General features: G+C 37.3%; 1 protein-coding gene across 1 annotated transcript in view; it reads left to right on the top strand.

The window, feature by feature from the left end:
* The window catches only part of GLT1D1 (glycosyltransferase 1 domain containing 1), a 59,849-nt gene extending 43,475 nt beyond the window's left edge, over positions 1–16,374 (top strand). The window contains exons 11-12 of the mRNA XM_085321072.1: positions 5,545–5,643; positions 14,885–16,374. Of these exons, the coding sequence (XP_085177198.1) occupies positions 5,545–5,643; positions 14,885–15,031 (246 nt within the window). The 3' untranslated portion in view covers positions 15,032–16,374. The remainder of the gene's footprint in view (positions 1–5,544; positions 5,644–14,884) is intronic.
* Positions 16,375–17,386: the final 1,012 nt, after the last annotated feature.

Genomic DNA, 17,386 nt, shown 5'->3' with positions numbered 1-17,386 from the left:
AGCAACAGTAGTATAGAAACAACAGTTAAGACAGATTGTGACATTTCCAAAGTTATCAGTGTGACAAGCTAGACAAATTTTTAACGTTCAGTAGTTGTTGAGATGAAATGGAGTATGCCAACACAGTACACAGCCAAAATTAAGTCAGTAACTGAGAGGAGTAAGTGTTAAGTACCTGTCATCTCCTCTGTGAGAAGACCTTCCTTTCAGAACTACTCACATAGCAACAGTTGACCAAAAATCAATCTGATGAACCTCCTGTGAGTGCTAGGAAGTTACAGAAGATGAAGAAAAAAAGCCCAAACAGAAAGAGGGGCTGTTCCAAGACAAGATTTCTATAGTAGAAGTGAAATTGTGCTTGGCATGGCTTAAGTCAGGAGATGAGAAAAGTGTGAGCTTTTGAGCTATCACAACTCAGTTTACTACTGTCCATTTCATTTTATACTGGTACTCCAGGATACGAGCAGTTAGTAGAGACACTTACTGTATTTTCTCAAGTAAGACTTTCCTGCTAGCTCTGCTACAGTGCTGCCTCTTAAACTGCTCCGTGAATGATAGAGTTCATGTGAAGGTGCACTCGGTATTGTAAGAGTTTTGCTCTTAAACAGTCCCACATTCAGGTCAGAGCTATGAGGCTATAAGGGAGTGAGATAGCAGATGCTAGTAGCTGCTTACTTTTTATGCTAAGTTTTATGTTGCTGCACCTACCTCTGTATAGTTATGTAAGAATTATTATAGAGAGCTATAAAAAAGGCTGCATATTCTTGTTTGGAAATTATGATCTCCTTCAGGAAGATTCTCTTCACAGGAAGCAAAATAAATCTATACTATAGGCGTAACCCGTTTCTTTTTACCAGCCTCAGTCCTGTATTAGCCTAGTTGAACAGTGGAGGGATAGCCTAATCTCTGGAATGGTAACTCATGGCTTTGAGTTTGTCATGGAAGTCATGTAACAGTGATAAAAAGAGCTGGCATGCTTCCAGAAGCCTGAGCGCGCTAGTTCAGGTGCATATCTGTTACCAACTACAGGCACGCGGTGCAATCTTGCATTATAGGAAGGAAGCTCTAATAGACATAGCACAGATGTAGTGAGACAACAGTTCACTTCCCAGTTTGATCAGGATTTTTGTTTGCAGTCTTGGACAGATTAGTTGATCAAATCTGTGTCCATTGTTTTCCACCTGAAAAATGCGGATAATTTTTCACATGGCAGATTTAAGACTAAAATCTATTGTTGATTCTGCTCAAATTCTGAGTTGCTCAAATATTACAGTAACGAATGTATGGATGTCTGCTGAGCCATTATCCACTGGTTAAACTCTGTAAATTAGGAGGAGGCTGAGGCTAGATTAGAAGATCAGAGCTGCTCCCATCAACTCTACAAGCAGAACTAGGTTGTTAGCTATCTCTTGAGAAACTACCTGAAGCTTGCCCTTGTAGTTACTCCAACCCATTTGAATACTTCTTCTAAACTTACAAGAATTTTGGTATTGTATGACTATCTAGTAGGCAGTTGTATGGTGGGATTTGATAACAAGCTTATAAAATATTCTATGTAAAATCTATCTCTCAGGGGAAGTGTCAGTCTAATTAAGTCAAGTCTCAACCTCAGGCCAGCAGTAGGACGGGCCATCTGCTAAGATCTTGTTAAATTAACAAGGCAGAAAACTCTGTGCAAGAATCTTTTCGTCCTTGTCTAGAAATAACATCTTGCTTGAATTTGAAAACGGAGCTCTCATCCTCTTGGAAGTTCAAAATTTAACAAGATCATGAATCTATAAATGCTGAGCACATACATAGCTTGCTTTTAGTATGAGATAAATATGAGATAAATATAAAATCACATCTATTTCAAACCAGCCTTAAGGTTTGAAACAACCAGAAATCATAACTAATTATTTTGTCATGTAGTACTGATATCTCAGAGATCTTTGCCTTAACTGATCTATTTTCTATTTGAAATTTAAAGAAGAGAAAATGAGCATGATAGCAAGCATTTAAAATACATCTCATAACCTCAGAATGTGCAGTAGTGCTGCATGTTGATGAGCAGGTGATGGTAAAACAGGCACTATTACGAGAAAATTTTGTACGTTTTTTCCCTATAATTAGAAAGCAAAATGTTTTGACCTTAGCACCATTTCATCAAAGTATTTTCTCTGCTATAAAGAATATTCCAACTATTATAAAGAGCATTAAATTGTTAAACCTCCACAAAAATAAAAGCCAAATTAAAAAAAAAAAAAAGATAGTCATAGAAAAGGAAGATGGCCAGTACTCTATTCTGCTGTAGTACAAAATCCAGTCTTAGACAGCATGCGAAGTACAGGCCTTATAGTTTGGGACAGAAGCCAGAGAAACCTATAAAAATAAAAATGAAGAGGTGTAATCGAGGAGTAAAGCTGAAGAGAGTCCAAAAAAAAAAAAAAATGCAAATAAGATAGGAGGAAGAAAATAAGGGACAATCCAAAAGACATAATAGTAAACAAAAACTGTATTTACTTTATAAGCCCCACACTGCTAGTTAGAAATGCGTATTGCACAACATACTTCCAAAGCTAAAATTTACAGCCTACATCCTTCTGATACAGCTTTAAAACACATTTACAGTCACGATAATGTAGCAAAACAGATGGCTAACTGAATAAAGTGTGATTTTTACCCTATTATTTGTGGAACTTAGGTCAATAAATTATACATATTTTCAACAATGCGAAAGAATCATTTTACTGCTTAAAAATAGTCTGAGTATCTAAATTAAATTCTAAGCCACTTCATGCAGTAATTATTTACAGCACAATCCATTTGTTTAAGGCTAGCTGGTATAAAGCCAGCCCCTCATCTTATGTATTTGGCCATCTGTTGTGTTTTTCAGTGGCTATAATTCATTGGTACCTATGTGTTTTGGGACCTTAAAAGTTTTTTGATGTAGCAGTTATTGCCCTCCAACTCCATGAGACAGAACAAATGTCTTTCTCTTGCAAGTTCAGAAATTATGGAAAATGAAGTATAAATTTAATGGCCAACTTTAATGGAACATCAACGAACGCATCTTCTGACAAAAAAAAAAAAAAACTTAAAGAAAAGAAAGTGTGCTACAGTCCAGTCTTCACTGCTGTACAGCAATGCTGTGCCGGCATATCAGGTACAATCTAACACACCATTGGGTACAGCCTGACGCACAACTGCTRTCGGGCGATCGGACGCGTACTTGACAGCCGCCGTTCGTGCACAGCCCCGTGGCACCGCGGCCGCTGTTCGCGGCCGCCGCCGTGCGGGCAGCCAGGCTCCTCTCGAGGAGTCCCGAGCGTGCCGGTGTCCAGAGCGGCCAGTTCGGGCAGCCAGGTCTGGGGTCAAACGTTGCGCTGTGTTTTGTGTTTTTCCTTCTTTCCTTCTTTTTGTTTTTTAATGGTGCACTTGCTTTTGAACGGACAGTCACTTGTTGTCTGGAAAGCAGCCAGATCTGAAGTACTGCTACGGCTTTGGTTTTTTTAAGGAACAGCAACCATGAAATATAAGAAAGTGAGGCCAAAGGCCATAGGCAGGTGACACTGAAGGCTGACACACTTTTCTGCCACTATTGAGCTCTTGATTTTCAGTTCAGAAGTTCAAGTAAAACGTTTTCATTTCCTGTTCGTTGGCCAYGTTCCAGTGAGATCAAGAGCAGCCAGCACACGGAGCGCAAGGGCTTTTAAGCTTGTCAGTAGGAAATGCTGAAAAGAGAGATGGATCAGAAATGCTCCCTCTCCCTTAYGGTGTTGATGCTTCTGTGGTCACCTCGTGTTAGGGCTAGAGTTGGAAAATTAGAGCCAAAAGCAACTGCTTCAACCTGCAGATTCAAATCCCATCAGGTGTAGAGGRGAGCTGGTATCTCACCTCTGCTGAGTGCTAGGAACTGTGCTGGGTTGGGAAGTACATATTGTCATCACATTATTTGTAAATCTACCTCTGGAAAGCAGATTTGAGKTTTTTTTTCTTTTGTTTAAAAATAAATTCAAAGCATATGAATAAATCATTTGTGGATCACCAAAAGCTGTATTTCCCKCACAAAAATGACGTTTCTTGAAAAAGATGCATCTCTGCAATTCTAGACACTGAGATAAATTCAGAAATCTGGTCTGTAGTTTTTATGTTGCCAATYTATTTACTCTGGTTTGAGTTCACTTCATTAATCTATTTGTCTGAATTACCTCCAGCTGACCCTGTAGTTTCTGCTGTGAAGTGTATAACAGATTATATCATTAAGGGTTATTATTATTTTTTAGAGCTAACTGCTGCAAAGCAGATGTTTGTGCCAGAAGGACTATAGGAGTTATATGTCTAGAGTAAATTTATCTGCAGTGGTTGTTTTGAACAGTGTTTCTCTTGTATATTTTAACCTATTAGCACATCCTGCTAAGTCACAGCATTCCTTCACTGTGCAAAACAYATTTGGTTTTGTACATTATAGGTCAGGGTATTTTTGTCTCTAGTTTTGTCCGAATTTTAAAAAAGTGAAGTGTTGTCTTAGTTTTSTCCCTAGAGTTTTGGGTTTTTGCTACATAAACTGAAGGAAAATTACTTCCTATCTGGGAGCGTAATGACAGTAATTAAAAATGCATTCTCTTTGAAATGAGAGGGAATCAGTGAGAAACAGATTGAAAATTTGGGGGAGTGAAGTTCTTTCTGTTTGACATTATGGTTATTGTACAATATGTTTTTTTTTTTTCTGGGTTCAGAGTCAGTGCATCTCMAGACTTCCAAATTCATCAAAAGTAATTAAAATTTCAGATCAGGATATATATGAATAATAGTAYTGAGTGGCCAGGGTTTGCCCACTAGTTTCTTCAAAATCTGACATGTATTTATAAAAGTTGCCAGGCCTAAGATGTCTTGGAGATGATGCACTGGTGGCGAATGGATGCTGTGGTGCACGTCTGCTCCTGATTCTGCAGGCAGCCAGATGATAACGCCTGAGATCTTACACCTCCTTCCCTCTTTTAAACACGTATATGTGCATATGCATATACAAGTGTATGTGTATGCATACATATGCACACACACACACACACACATACATACCTATATATACACATTTGTTCATTTAATTTTCTGAATCAGGCTATAGTGAGAACACCTGTGGAAGATCTGGTGAGGAGTCAGTGACTGGCAGAGTCCGTGGTGGCAGCCCCAGCGTGTGAGACTGCACAACCTTTCTGAACCTTAATTTTAACCCTTTAAAATATGTCAGGAACTTCCAATGGCCATCAAACTCTGCACACTATGAGGAGGAGCAGAAAAAAGAACGACTGGGGCATTAGACTTTCTGGATTGATTGCTTCTGATACTATTTTCGAAGTAACAAGGCTGAAAAAAWTATAAAGAAATCATTTCAGTGAAGTTCCATATGGGAGATCACATTAGACTTGATATTTTTAGGCTGTCGCGGGAAGCGGTGGGAAAGAAGTTGGATTCTTTGTGTCTGCTTTTCRTTTTGAACTTCTCATCAGTTACGTCTCAAAATCCTAATGAACTGTGTTGTTTCTTTTCTTCATATTCCTCTAGGCAATGGATTTAGACATTCCAGTGCTGGCAAGAAACATTCCTGGGAATGCAACAATAATAAAACATAAGGATACAGGACTGCTATTTTCGGATCCTCAGGTAACAAAACAACAAATCCTTAGATGAGCTTTGGTTCCCTTCCAAATATTAGGTTCATTTTCCATTATATGCTTGTGTCTGTCTGGATACTTTGCTTATACTCTCAGTAGTTTTTCTCAGATTCTCCTAAATGCCTACATCTTAGACTGCCTTTCTTCAAGCATGTTGTCTCATGTTCACTTTGCAGTTCACTAAACGTTTGCTAGGTGTCAGCCTTGCTGAATGTTTGTCTTGTCTATGCCACTGCAGCACCTGCCACAGCACCGAGCTCAGTTCACATCCTATCAACAGTTGCACTTTGATTGTGAAGGGTCCATGAGCAAACCTTAGAATAGATGGTATGCATAAGTCCTATTTCCCTTCAAGTGTTAACTGAAATACAAACTCGTATTATACAAGCAGTAGCTAACTGARGGAGAACTATAAGCCTGAAGTTTTAGATAATATATTGTCTATAATTTCTAGAACTGAGTGTTAAGCATTATTAGGTCAAAAATATTGCTAGGTCAGATAATAATGTCTAGAACCAAGAAAAGTTTTAAAATGGAATTTCTGTGCAGATAAGAGTGGGGAGAGTGGGAGGACTCCACATTTCAAGTCTAGAGATCTTAATTTCAATATATTCTCCTCCATTGTGGCTTTGCTGTTATGTAGTTGTATGTGATGAGAAAGATGCCTTTCAGACATAGATTCCTTTTGGTTTTAATTTACTTATTTTTTCTTACTTGGTTTTTGTATTAGTAAAATACCAGAGAAAGGCTATGAAAGCTAGTTTTCAGAGCCCCCTTTCAGAATGTCTTACAAAGAGTTTCTTGTCCTTCTTTCTTTCTTCCTTTGTCCAAAGACTTAATTTAATTTAACATTCTGTTAAATTACATAGGCTTTTATGCATTCACTGATTTTAGCAATGAAGAGGGAAGGCTTATTCATTATGGGTGCACTAATACTTCAGAATTCTGGTGGAAGGAAGGTTAAGGTGATGTTTTGTATGAGGGGACAAACATATCCAATATTTGTTTGATGAGACTCTATACTAAAGTCCCAGGGAGCAGAACTGGATCAACATATATCAATAACAGTATGCYGTTGTCTTCCCTGCAAGTGTAACCTCAGAGACGTTGTATTGTATTTTCGTTTTGTTTGGTATGTCAGCGTATTTCGTTATTGATTTAGTATACTCACCTAAATCRTTATTTCTAGCTGTGATCATATCTATATATATCATCATACGTGCAAATCTCATAGATAGCTTTAAAACTTGTCATGAGCCTATTCTGCATAAATTGCATTTGTTTTACAATATGAGACTATAACTGATTAACTAATATGGCCAGTATAGTAATTAGGGAAGACAGGATTGACTATCAGCCTGTTTATTATTACATAAACYAGAATTTACTAAATACTAATTTTCAGCTAAATCATTAGTGTGTTTTATCTAATTCAAGATTAAATAAAACTCACTAGAACTGTCTATTTGATCATTTTGCAAAGTAGAAAATACATCATTTATCTACTTTGTGGCATGTGTGTGATGAATGCATGCTATTAAGTATTACTTCAGGAAGGTGAGTTCTCTCTGTTAGTTTTGTGTGTGTGGTTTTTTGATGTAAAAATTCTTGCAGCTCATGGATTCTTCTAGAGTATTCAATGATTCCAGTGGTTTCTACAACCAGATTTCTTTATTAACTTCTGGAATTTATTTGCTGGGGAAGTATTCCCTCTTCTTACCATACCTCTTGGAACAGGGGAGGGGGTTACTTTCTAGCTAGTGGAGACTGAGAAATAAAACTGTTAGTAAAGTTATTTGTATATATGTTCTATGTATATATGCTCTGCATATGTATATATGTATATATATATATATGTATATATGCTCTGCAAAGAACCCTTTGACTTGCATGTAATCCTTCAAAATTCCAAGGATATACGTCTGTAGCACCTCATATGGAACATGCATACGGATGACTTTTCTGACATTGTTTGTTGCATACTGGTGTTTTTCCTCAACTTGCCAGTTGCGTTTGTCTTGGAATTCAAAAACACAATTTCTAGCGGGCCCAGTTAGCTTCAGCATACATTCTTATAAGAACGAATGTATCTCAAAGCTTCCTATGTTCCAATTTTTTGGGGGGAATTCAAGATCAACTGAAAATATCCTATAGATTTCTTCCATTGGAGAAAAGCGCAGTTTGACGCACTGAAGTAGTCCCATTGTCTTCAGTGAGTCTGTACACTCCTAAGGGCTTTCTTTTATACTGGAACTGCAGTCACAGACTGTAAATACATCTAGAATGTTAYCATCTTAGTTTAAATAGCCCCTTCTGTCTGACCTCCCTTCCCCGCAACATGTTGTGTCAAAGATCAGAAAACTCCWTTCTCCTGCTGCTTGTTGACCCTCTTTTTTTTGCTATTATTCTATCCCAGTAGTTCACAGTGTTTCTTTTAAGTGAGGTTGGTACCTTGCATTTACYATATTGTCTGTCCTACTCCTAGATGATATTTGCACTGGGATCACAAATATTTGTATGGTTACACTGTCTTAGAAAGTAAAGTAATACCCCTCTCTTCTCTTTACAACAATTGTATCTCATTTAATAAGAGCTGTTTTATAGCTTGATTGGTGTCARTTAATGCAAAAACTATCAAAATTTGCAAATTGGTCAGGACAAGATTTATTTGCAGGATAATACTCTAATCCCACTGCAGAGTTGTTGAAAATCTTCTTGCAGTGAAAAAATGCCAAATGGACAGAATGTCAATCATTTTCACTCATGATAAAGTAATCACTTACTGTTGTTCCTTATCTCCCAAAGCTGTACCAAATACAGTTTTTCAAACCAGTCTATACAGTGTATCAAAGTTATATTAGATCAAAGAGAGTTATATTAGATCAAAGAAATGAGATTAAGTTAGAACACTTCCAATTTCAAGCTATTTCTAATATTTTTATTATTGGAGGAAAGAGCAGTCTGCCCTTAGCACTTTGGATACTGTCTTAGAAGATTCAGTCTGTCAGTAGGGATGGGAAAACATATGTTCTAGTAAGAAGTTTTCTCTTTTTCTGTTGTTTTGATTACTTTGTCATTTTAATATCTGGTAAAATATTTTCTGCTGTAACCTCAATTACAACCGGTTAGTTTGTTCTTAAATTAGTTCTGTCAAAACAAACTGTTTGGAAATTTCAATTTAATTTAATYTAAGATTTACATGCTGTTTCATTTCTGTCTGATTGCAGTTCAGATCATTCAGAAAGCAGGAGACATTATTCACTATCTTAAATAAGCTACTTGAATTGTCCAGATTTTATCAACCAAGAAAGTTTATTTCTATCATAGGTTAAATGTGAATTTCAATCATCTTCCTGCTGGTTTTGCATTAAACATTGTTCTAAATCATTTTGTTCCTTATTCCGTGAACTAGCTGATGTCTAGTCATGTAATTGCACCTTGATTTGATTCTTAATTCCTCATTAAAAATATTTTTCTGCCMCAGCAAACTTTCATTTTTAATCTACCTCTGTTTACTGAAGTGCTTGGAAACTCTTTAGACTTGCTTGCTTTGGTTTTTTTTGTTTGCTTGGTTGGTTTTGGTTTTGTTTTTTTGAGCAAGGCATTTCCCTTATACTTTCTTGTAATTATACATACACTTAAAAACCCCTATTCTTTCATCAGAAATGCCTTTCAGAGTAACCCTTTCTTCACTGCATTTGTTCCTTCTCAAGAAGAAAGATGACTGTCCTGTTTGCTCACCCTTCTCCCTATCCTGAGTTTCGTATCTTCTCTTCTCTTGCCYGTGTAGCAATTTTCAAGGGGCTAAACTGCCCTGCCTTCCCTTTTCCTGCAGCTCACTGCGTTCTGGCTGGCTTTGCAACAGCAGAAGTCATCATTGTCCCTTAGTTAGACTGCACAGGTTCTTCAAAAAGAACAACTCTCTCTCTSTCTTCTCAGGAAGCTGCTTAAATCTCAACTTCATAAAATTCTTATTTCTAGAATGTTTTATCCTGCTGACATCTTTACTTCAGTCCACCATTCTCTGCAATCTAAATGTTTATTCTGTCCCACTCAGCACCTCTATAAAGAGGTTTCCATGTCTGCTTCATCATAYAGCCCTGTCCTTTAGTCCTTCGGGAGAAGTTAGATCTAAAAGGATACACTGCAGGCCGTCCAAGGACAAGGAATTCTCCTCACACAAAATCCATTCTTCAGTTTTAGACCAAAGCTAAAACRGACCACAATCCAGAAAACAAAATCCAAAGCTCAGGAAAAGATAAGTGATAAGGTGATATGAATGAAGGCAGTTCATAACAGTGTGATTAAATTGTACTCTGTTATACATTAGGGAAAATTCCTTTAATGGTATGRGTAAGTTAGTGTAAATAGTTAGATGCTTCAGGAAGTCCATCTCTATCATGAAAAAGTCTGTTYTGCTGAAGATTTTTAAGAAAATGTCAAAGGAATTTGTCATTGCTTAAATTCAGTAGATACTATCTGGTGGTGATGGCACAGACTGCAYCTTAGTTCAAGTGTAGAAAATATTACTTATTTTCAAGTTGTTACTGATTTGGGGAGGGAAAACTTTACAACAGAGTTAGTTTAAATACAAGCCATTGTATCTGGTATGTGGACTATCTTATCTTTTGAAAGATAAATTAGAAGGATATAAATTGACTATTATAGAACAAGAATCATTTTTAGTTATGATCACTATTGGTTTTCTTCTTTTATTTTTGTTACGAAGGAAACCAAGTGAGCTTTCAAGGCTTAGAGAAGTAGCAAATTTTGTGCGTAATTATACTCGTTATTAACCGTTTGCAGATATTGTCAGGCTTCATGACTGGAAATAGTGAAAACCTGACCAGTCATTGAAAAAAATACCCAGACAGCAGTTAATGTAAAAGTGGAAACAATGAAACATTTTGTCCTTGATGCTGCATCATCTGGGCACCTTATTTTTAAGCCATGGTTTAATCCTGCCATTAGTTGAACTTTCAAGTTTACACTAGAAGTGGTACTAAGTTAATGGGACATGAAAGAAGAACTGCTAAGTAAGAGATAAGAATAGCCATCTGCTTTGGGTTCATAAATAATGCCAAAAGCATGTTAAAAGGGAAGACACAGAGTTATTCAACATCCTATGGTTCAAAATTATCTGGCCAGCATCTGTAAAAGCTCACAGAAGGAGAGAGCGCCCTTAAGAGAGGTTCCAAGCACAAACTGTTTAAGTGAGAGCAGAAGAAACTACTGTTAGCAGAAATAACTTCTGAAGTGGAGGCAGGGAAACACAACTAACTTGCTGAACCAGCTCAGCTGGCTACAGGTAGCGATACATTGAGGGCACGTGAGTCCTCTGCCAAACATGGATCAACCATTCTTGCCGTAGGAGACCAGGGCTTCAAGGCAGAATTTAGCCTAAGTTAAGTTTTTAGTCTTGTGAACTTGGGTATTGAATGGACTGATCTGTGATCTTTTTGGTGGTGCCAGCAGTCACTAGTTATACTCTCTTAGAAATACTGGCCCATTGCCCTGTGAAGCACACAGTTGTGCCTGCAATCTGAGCTTTGCCTGCCACGAGGTGGCTATGACACTTCTGARTTTACATCTAGAGATTGCCTTCCCTGGGGTGATTCTCTGCTGTTTAAGAATTACGTTCTTTTATCTGCTGAAGCTGATACGAAATGGTTTAATAGCAGATTTGCTTTCATTATATAAATAATACATTAACCATGCATACTGCTTTCATCACATATGAGCTCTGGCACTTTTGTAGCTCTCTTAGTAATTGAAAGAGTATTCATTCTGTTTATCAGTTCACTCATATTTTTTAGCTTTATCTTCTAGATACCTCTATTTCTGGTCCTCTACAAAATATTATGCGGAATTTCTTTGAGGTGCTATATACAGAAGCCAGTATCATCTTTAGAGATGACTGGCCAGTATACCAGAGAAAAATACATTATGGTTCTTGCCATTAAAGAATGCCTGTGATGCACTACCCAGAAAAGGGCCACCTGTAATCCTAAATCTGGATATAAACGACGTGATATTTTCCCCTCTTTCTGTGTTACAGCAAACTATTGAGGTCTCAGCTTTTATTTTCAACTGTAATTTTTTTCTGTGACATACATAATTGTTATATCCATTTCTGTATGTGAACAAAAAGCTTAGTAGAAACATGTTTTTCTCCCCCCCCCCCCCAAGTAGTAAGTTATCATGCATATCACCTCCTTTGCTGTTGAGGTGCATACTCTTTTGTTTGATAATTACAAAGTAATTTGTGAATTTTGCTCCTCTTTCACCAGAAGTAAAGCTTACTTCACATTTGCAGCAAAATCTGAGAGGGTAAGATAACTTGCAGAAATACTTAAAGCCAAGCAGCTGATGCAGAGACATGTTACCCCACAGTAAATAATTTGTATATCATAGGCTTTCAGTAAAGAGAAAATAAATCCTAGATTTTCACAAATAGCATTGAGTTCCCAGTGTCTGTATTCTGCAAGTGAAAGCCCATGCTTCAGATTTACCACAAAACTACAACTGAAATTCGAGTCAGTTGGAGTTAAGGAAGATGCTTGTGAATGAGGTTATTGCTCTCTAAAACTGAGCATGCAAAGCTGAAAAAAAACCTCAGCCAGATGCTCCAAGGGTACGAGGCAAAACCTAGTTAAGTCACAGTGAATCTCTCCATTGGCTTCCAGTCAGATTGTAAGTGACTTGTAGGTGGTCACATTTGATTAGTAGAAGAGGTAGGGATAAAGCTGAGAAGTCCTTATTCCCAGTCCCAGTCTCTGGTATTTTTCCATTTGCTATTTCTCCCTCCTGCAGTTGCTCAGTTTTTCTGCTCTGGGCTCAGGTTGGCATTATCCTGAAATTATCCCCAGCATTAAGTGTTGTAACTGTGCATAAGTATCTCATTGCTTCTATCATTTACATGTTTCCAAGTTTTTGTCCTCATATCCACGTTTTAGAAGAATGCTAATAGGATTACCTGTCAAGAAATGTTACATTGCTGCTTCTGTTCTGAGGTAATTTACATAAATTATTTTTAAACATTACTTTAAATAAAATCCTCCACAGGAGCATAAAATTGAAGTTGCAATGTAGTTCAGTGTGAACAGTATTTATTACTATGATTATACAGGCAATTGGATGAAGCCAGCATAAGTCATGTAAGACTTTCCTACCTCCCTTGTTTTGTTTTCTTGGCAGATACGGAAGAAGGGAAAGAACCTGTCTGTAAGGTTGGAGTCACTGGCTGCATCTGCAGCTTTAGGATACCCCCCCCGTAGACTAGACTCACCTATCTTCCTTAGGGAAAGTCTTCGAAGCACAGTCAGAAAACACCCTCTTCATGCCTCATGGAGCTGAAGTATATAACTATTTATCAGTATAACTGTATATTAGTATAACGCTGATCAAATTAGCACATACCTAAATGGTGGTCTGCCAGGTAGCTGTGGATGGCAAGCAGGCGGGCTATGATGCACGTGGCCCGTAGGCTGGGCCAGAGGCCACTCGTTCAGTGCAGCGGGGAAGARAGGCAGCAGGAGAAAAGCAGAAATAGTTGGGAATGGAGTAGAGAGAGCCTGAAGCTTGGCCAGAGTTCTGCTGTGCATCAGAGATCTTCAGACAGGCACAGAAAAGAAATGTGTTTGGGGGTGAAACCTGTGCTCAGATCACTAGACAAGAAGTATCATTTTTTGAACCCGTACAAGTTGGAAGGCATCTGTGTGTGGAYTACACTGCAGTACTGATTTCATGCGAGAAAAACAAGTTTTTTTTTTTAATATGCATGTACGAAAAAAACCATCTTGCTCTATTTTCTACGTAGACCTGATTATGTAACTTAGTTACAAGCCTTTCTAACAGAACTGATGTGTGCATCTTTGACTATTTAAATTTCATGGCACTAATGCATCTATTGCCAATCTTGTCAGTGGGAGTCAAGGCGGTGATTATAACATGGTCAGTGTGATTTCACATGTTGGTGTTTCCCAGGGGTCACGCTATAGTTGTTAGTTATGTATTATGCATAGACATCACTTGCATTACAACGTCAACATTGATTCTACGGTAAGCAAAGATTTTTATATCATTGTAAGGCTTTATATACAATTTGTACTTGGGGTTTCCAGTATAGCTTGTTAGTTAACCTAGTGTTGATATAGCACTAATCTTATCTGGATATTTCCTTTCATAGCTGAGAGTTTATGTAAATAATGTATCTATCATCTCCTTTGGCCATTCTTTTATGTCTGTTGTGTCCTCCTTAAAAAAGAAAAAAAAAAAAAAAAAAAAAAAAAAAAAAAAAAAGCTGTCACTGAGCTTCACTAACCAGTGTATAATAAAATCTTATCTTAATTTTTCTTTGCTCCAATAGCTGTTTGCTTTTCTGAGCTGACTCAAGAAAATACTTTGCAAAGATTTGAGCACATTTGTAATCAAGATGAAGTACTGGAAATTATCTCTTGATAGAAAACTAGACCAGCTGCTCAGAATAGATTAGTTCAGACATCAAATCTCCTTTCACTTGTTTGATGTTCACAACTTTAGTTTTATGGAAGTAAATTAGAGTGGCAGAGGAACATGCAACGGAATAGTTGTAGTCTTTCAGGTCTAGTAGTTGGCCCAGTAAAGTTAAAGGATTTTTTTTCATATGTGGCTCTGTCTGTAACTGCACAGAATCACCAGCTCCAGAGCTTGCTGCTGCATGCCTGCTTCTAACTTTACACTATAACTATCTTTCTTTCTGTGTAGTGAGTTGTTTTCTTTTAGTCTTCCTATACAATTAACTAAAGATGTTTCAGTAGCAATGAGCTTAGCGGAGCTTAGATCACTCTGGTGCCAGCTATCCTCCTTGCAGGAGACCAGGGGAATTATTTTGGTTATAACCAGTCTGGTTTTCTAACATTCTGGTAGGCAGACAGTTTTTGTGGCCATTAAATTTGCTGCATGTAGTTGCCTTAATGCTCTTGGGATTTGCTTTTGCTTTTAAATCTCTTAGTTGGCAGGCTGTGTAAAAAAAAAAATAAAATAATTATTTATTGATTGTTGTTTATAAACAAACTATGATATGTGCCCTTGAAAAATGACTTTGTGCAGCTTTGTTATACGTATTGGCTCACAGATGAAGTGCTTCACTGTCGTCAAGATATGTGTACAAGCTATGTCAGTATCATTAGAAATTCAAGGAACTTTTAATTTATTATTTTTTTTATCTTTCTCTTTTTTTTTTTTTCTAGGAGTTTGTTGTGCTGTCCAAGAGTTTGATGAATGACCCCATTATGAAAAGAGAAATTGTACAAAAGGCTAAGGACTATGTGAAGAAACATCATTCATGGGAATGTGAAAGAAAAACCTATCAGAATCTTGTCCTAAGACTCCAGTGAATTTTAAGACCATGACTAATACCCAGCAGTTTGTATTGAGTATTTTAATGATAGAAATGTAATTAGATTTACGTTTCTGTTTTTTTCTTTTTAGAAAAGATAGTTTGCATAGTTCTATGCAAACATACCAGCATCACAGGAGTTGCCTGCTGCATCAAAGTAATCCATTTTTTCAGTGTACTGTCTCTAGTGTACCAAATCATTGCAGACCAGTGTAATTCTGTAAGATCACAAGGGAGAAATCTGTCTATCTATCTTCTCAGTAGTCACAAAACTTTTGGTGGTGTAAGGCCACGAAAAAGGGGACGACATTTTGTGCAGGCGAGCACTTGACCACATGGAACTAATCTCTAATGTTGTGATCATGCTGCATCCTACAAAGCTTGCAGTGAAGCAGCTGTTTTTTTCTCCAATTTTACCAGTCCAAATGTATTCAGTTTTGCATGTGATGCACATATAACATTGCAAAGCAAATCCCATACATTCATAAAGTCAAGGTTTGTTATATCTACAGAGTATAAAATTATCAAGGTGAAAGGTTTTTTTTTTTTTTAAAAAAAAAAGAATAAGGTTAACATATCTGCATATTGAGGACACAATAATCTGAGGATCAAAAAACAACCAGAGATGCTTGAGGAAATTGAAATGAATGGTAGGCACTTGATTTTCTTTTTTTTTTTCCTTTTTTCTTTTCTTTTCTTTTCTTTTTTTTTCAAATAAGCTAGTATTTCCAAAAAATACCAAGCCTACATTTTTCTCTTGATTCCTAGGAGTAGATGAGGAAGGTTGGCAGCACACTCTACAGCTGTGCTCAGYTTTGGATTCCAGAACTGCACAGTACTGCCCTCTGCAGCAAGTATCTCCTTGCAGATGTTTAAGTAAACTACCTCTTAGTTTACCAGCATCTTTGGTAGCTTGTTGCTTTACCTATATTAGAAAAAGATTTGACAGCTGTTAAAAAAAAAAAAAAAAAGGAGGAGGGAAGAAAGGAGGGTATTTTCCATTTGCTGTGCATCTGGTACTGTTCTTTCTCATTTGTAGATTTAGTGTCACATACTGTAGAAATTATTTTAATGGAGGCTTACCTGAGCCTAAAGTCCTAACCAAGAGTTGTTCCTGACAGCCTAGTAGTTATATCTTTGAATCCATAATTGCACATCAAAGAACTGCTACTTAAAGAAATAAATGTGATATTTTTAACTGCTTGGTATTGGAAAACTGTTTGTTTTGTACAGGCTTGATCCAGCCCCTATGAGAACCAGTTTTCTGTTGATTTGAATGACTTGTGTCAAGTGCTGTTTTGTTTTTTTGGTAGTAATAAAGAAGTCCACTATGTGTTTWAACCTTTCCACTTTGTTTTTGATGCTTTGCAACTGCAACAGGTGCGACAGCAAACAAAAAAGAAGCTGAATAGCTCCTATTCACTTCTCTAAAACTTTTCCCCCTTTTATTGTAATGTGGTTCTGCTCAGCATTTGCTACAATAACATGAGATGTTAGTGAATCAATCACCAAGAGCAAAACTGGCCTGGTTTCAAATCTGAAAATTGYTAGTCCTTTCTCAGTACATTTGCCTAAGTAGTTCTGGAGTGTCCGACAGTATTCTGGGATGTGGGTAAGTCTGCATTAGTTCAGAATTTAAGGGCTACCRGCCTACAACTGAACAGTTTATAAATCTGCAATTGAATCTCAGCCTATTGGGTATTCCCTACTGTTCTCATGAGGATCAGTATTTCTTTCACTAACCAGGGAGTATTGAGGCCACTTACTTACGGAATCACAGTCTTTTTGCTTTCTTCCGTAGCAACTACATACCACACAAGGCATACTGAAAAATCAGTATTGTAGGAGTTCCTCCTCTGGAATGGAACCATTATAGGCAATAAAAACAAGACTATTATTTGTAGCTATAGAGCCTATGTGGGGAGTCCTGCTCCTTTCAAAACTTTTACTCGTATCTATATTTCCTCTGCAGCATGCCTTGGATCAGCTGCTTGTCCCGCTTTATCTGGGGGGARGCCCTAGAGATTGCCTTCCTCTAGTACTTGTTGTCTTTTGGGAAGTACAGGTTAAGGGCAAATAAGCAAACCCACACTGTAAAATAGAGGCTAGCTGTACTTCTAAGCATTGAGATCATGGCAAATGATTAGGAAGGGTAGTGATTAGAAAGCTTTTCTAAAATGTGATGTTTATTATTAAACATCACACAACTAAACACAATGAGCCTGAATTTGTGCTACTACTAGCAAAATAAAGTGTGTGCAAGTGAGAAATTCTCTTATAGCCTCAGAATGTCATTAATACACGATTTTTCAGGCTACATTTAATCAATAAACATGAAATCTGCATCTAGGAA

The sequence above is a fragment of the Rhea americana genome, unplaced genomic scaffold (genome assembly GCF_003343005.1).
Source record: "Rhea americana isolate MKP2758 unplaced genomic scaffold, rheAme1 scaffold_68, whole genome shotgun sequence".
NCBI classification, from domain to species: Eukaryota; Metazoa; Chordata; class Aves; order Rheiformes; family Rheidae; genus Rhea; species Rhea americana.
The sequence above is the reverse complement of the archived record's forward strand: the minus strand, read 5'-3'. Positions and strand labels throughout refer to the sequence as shown.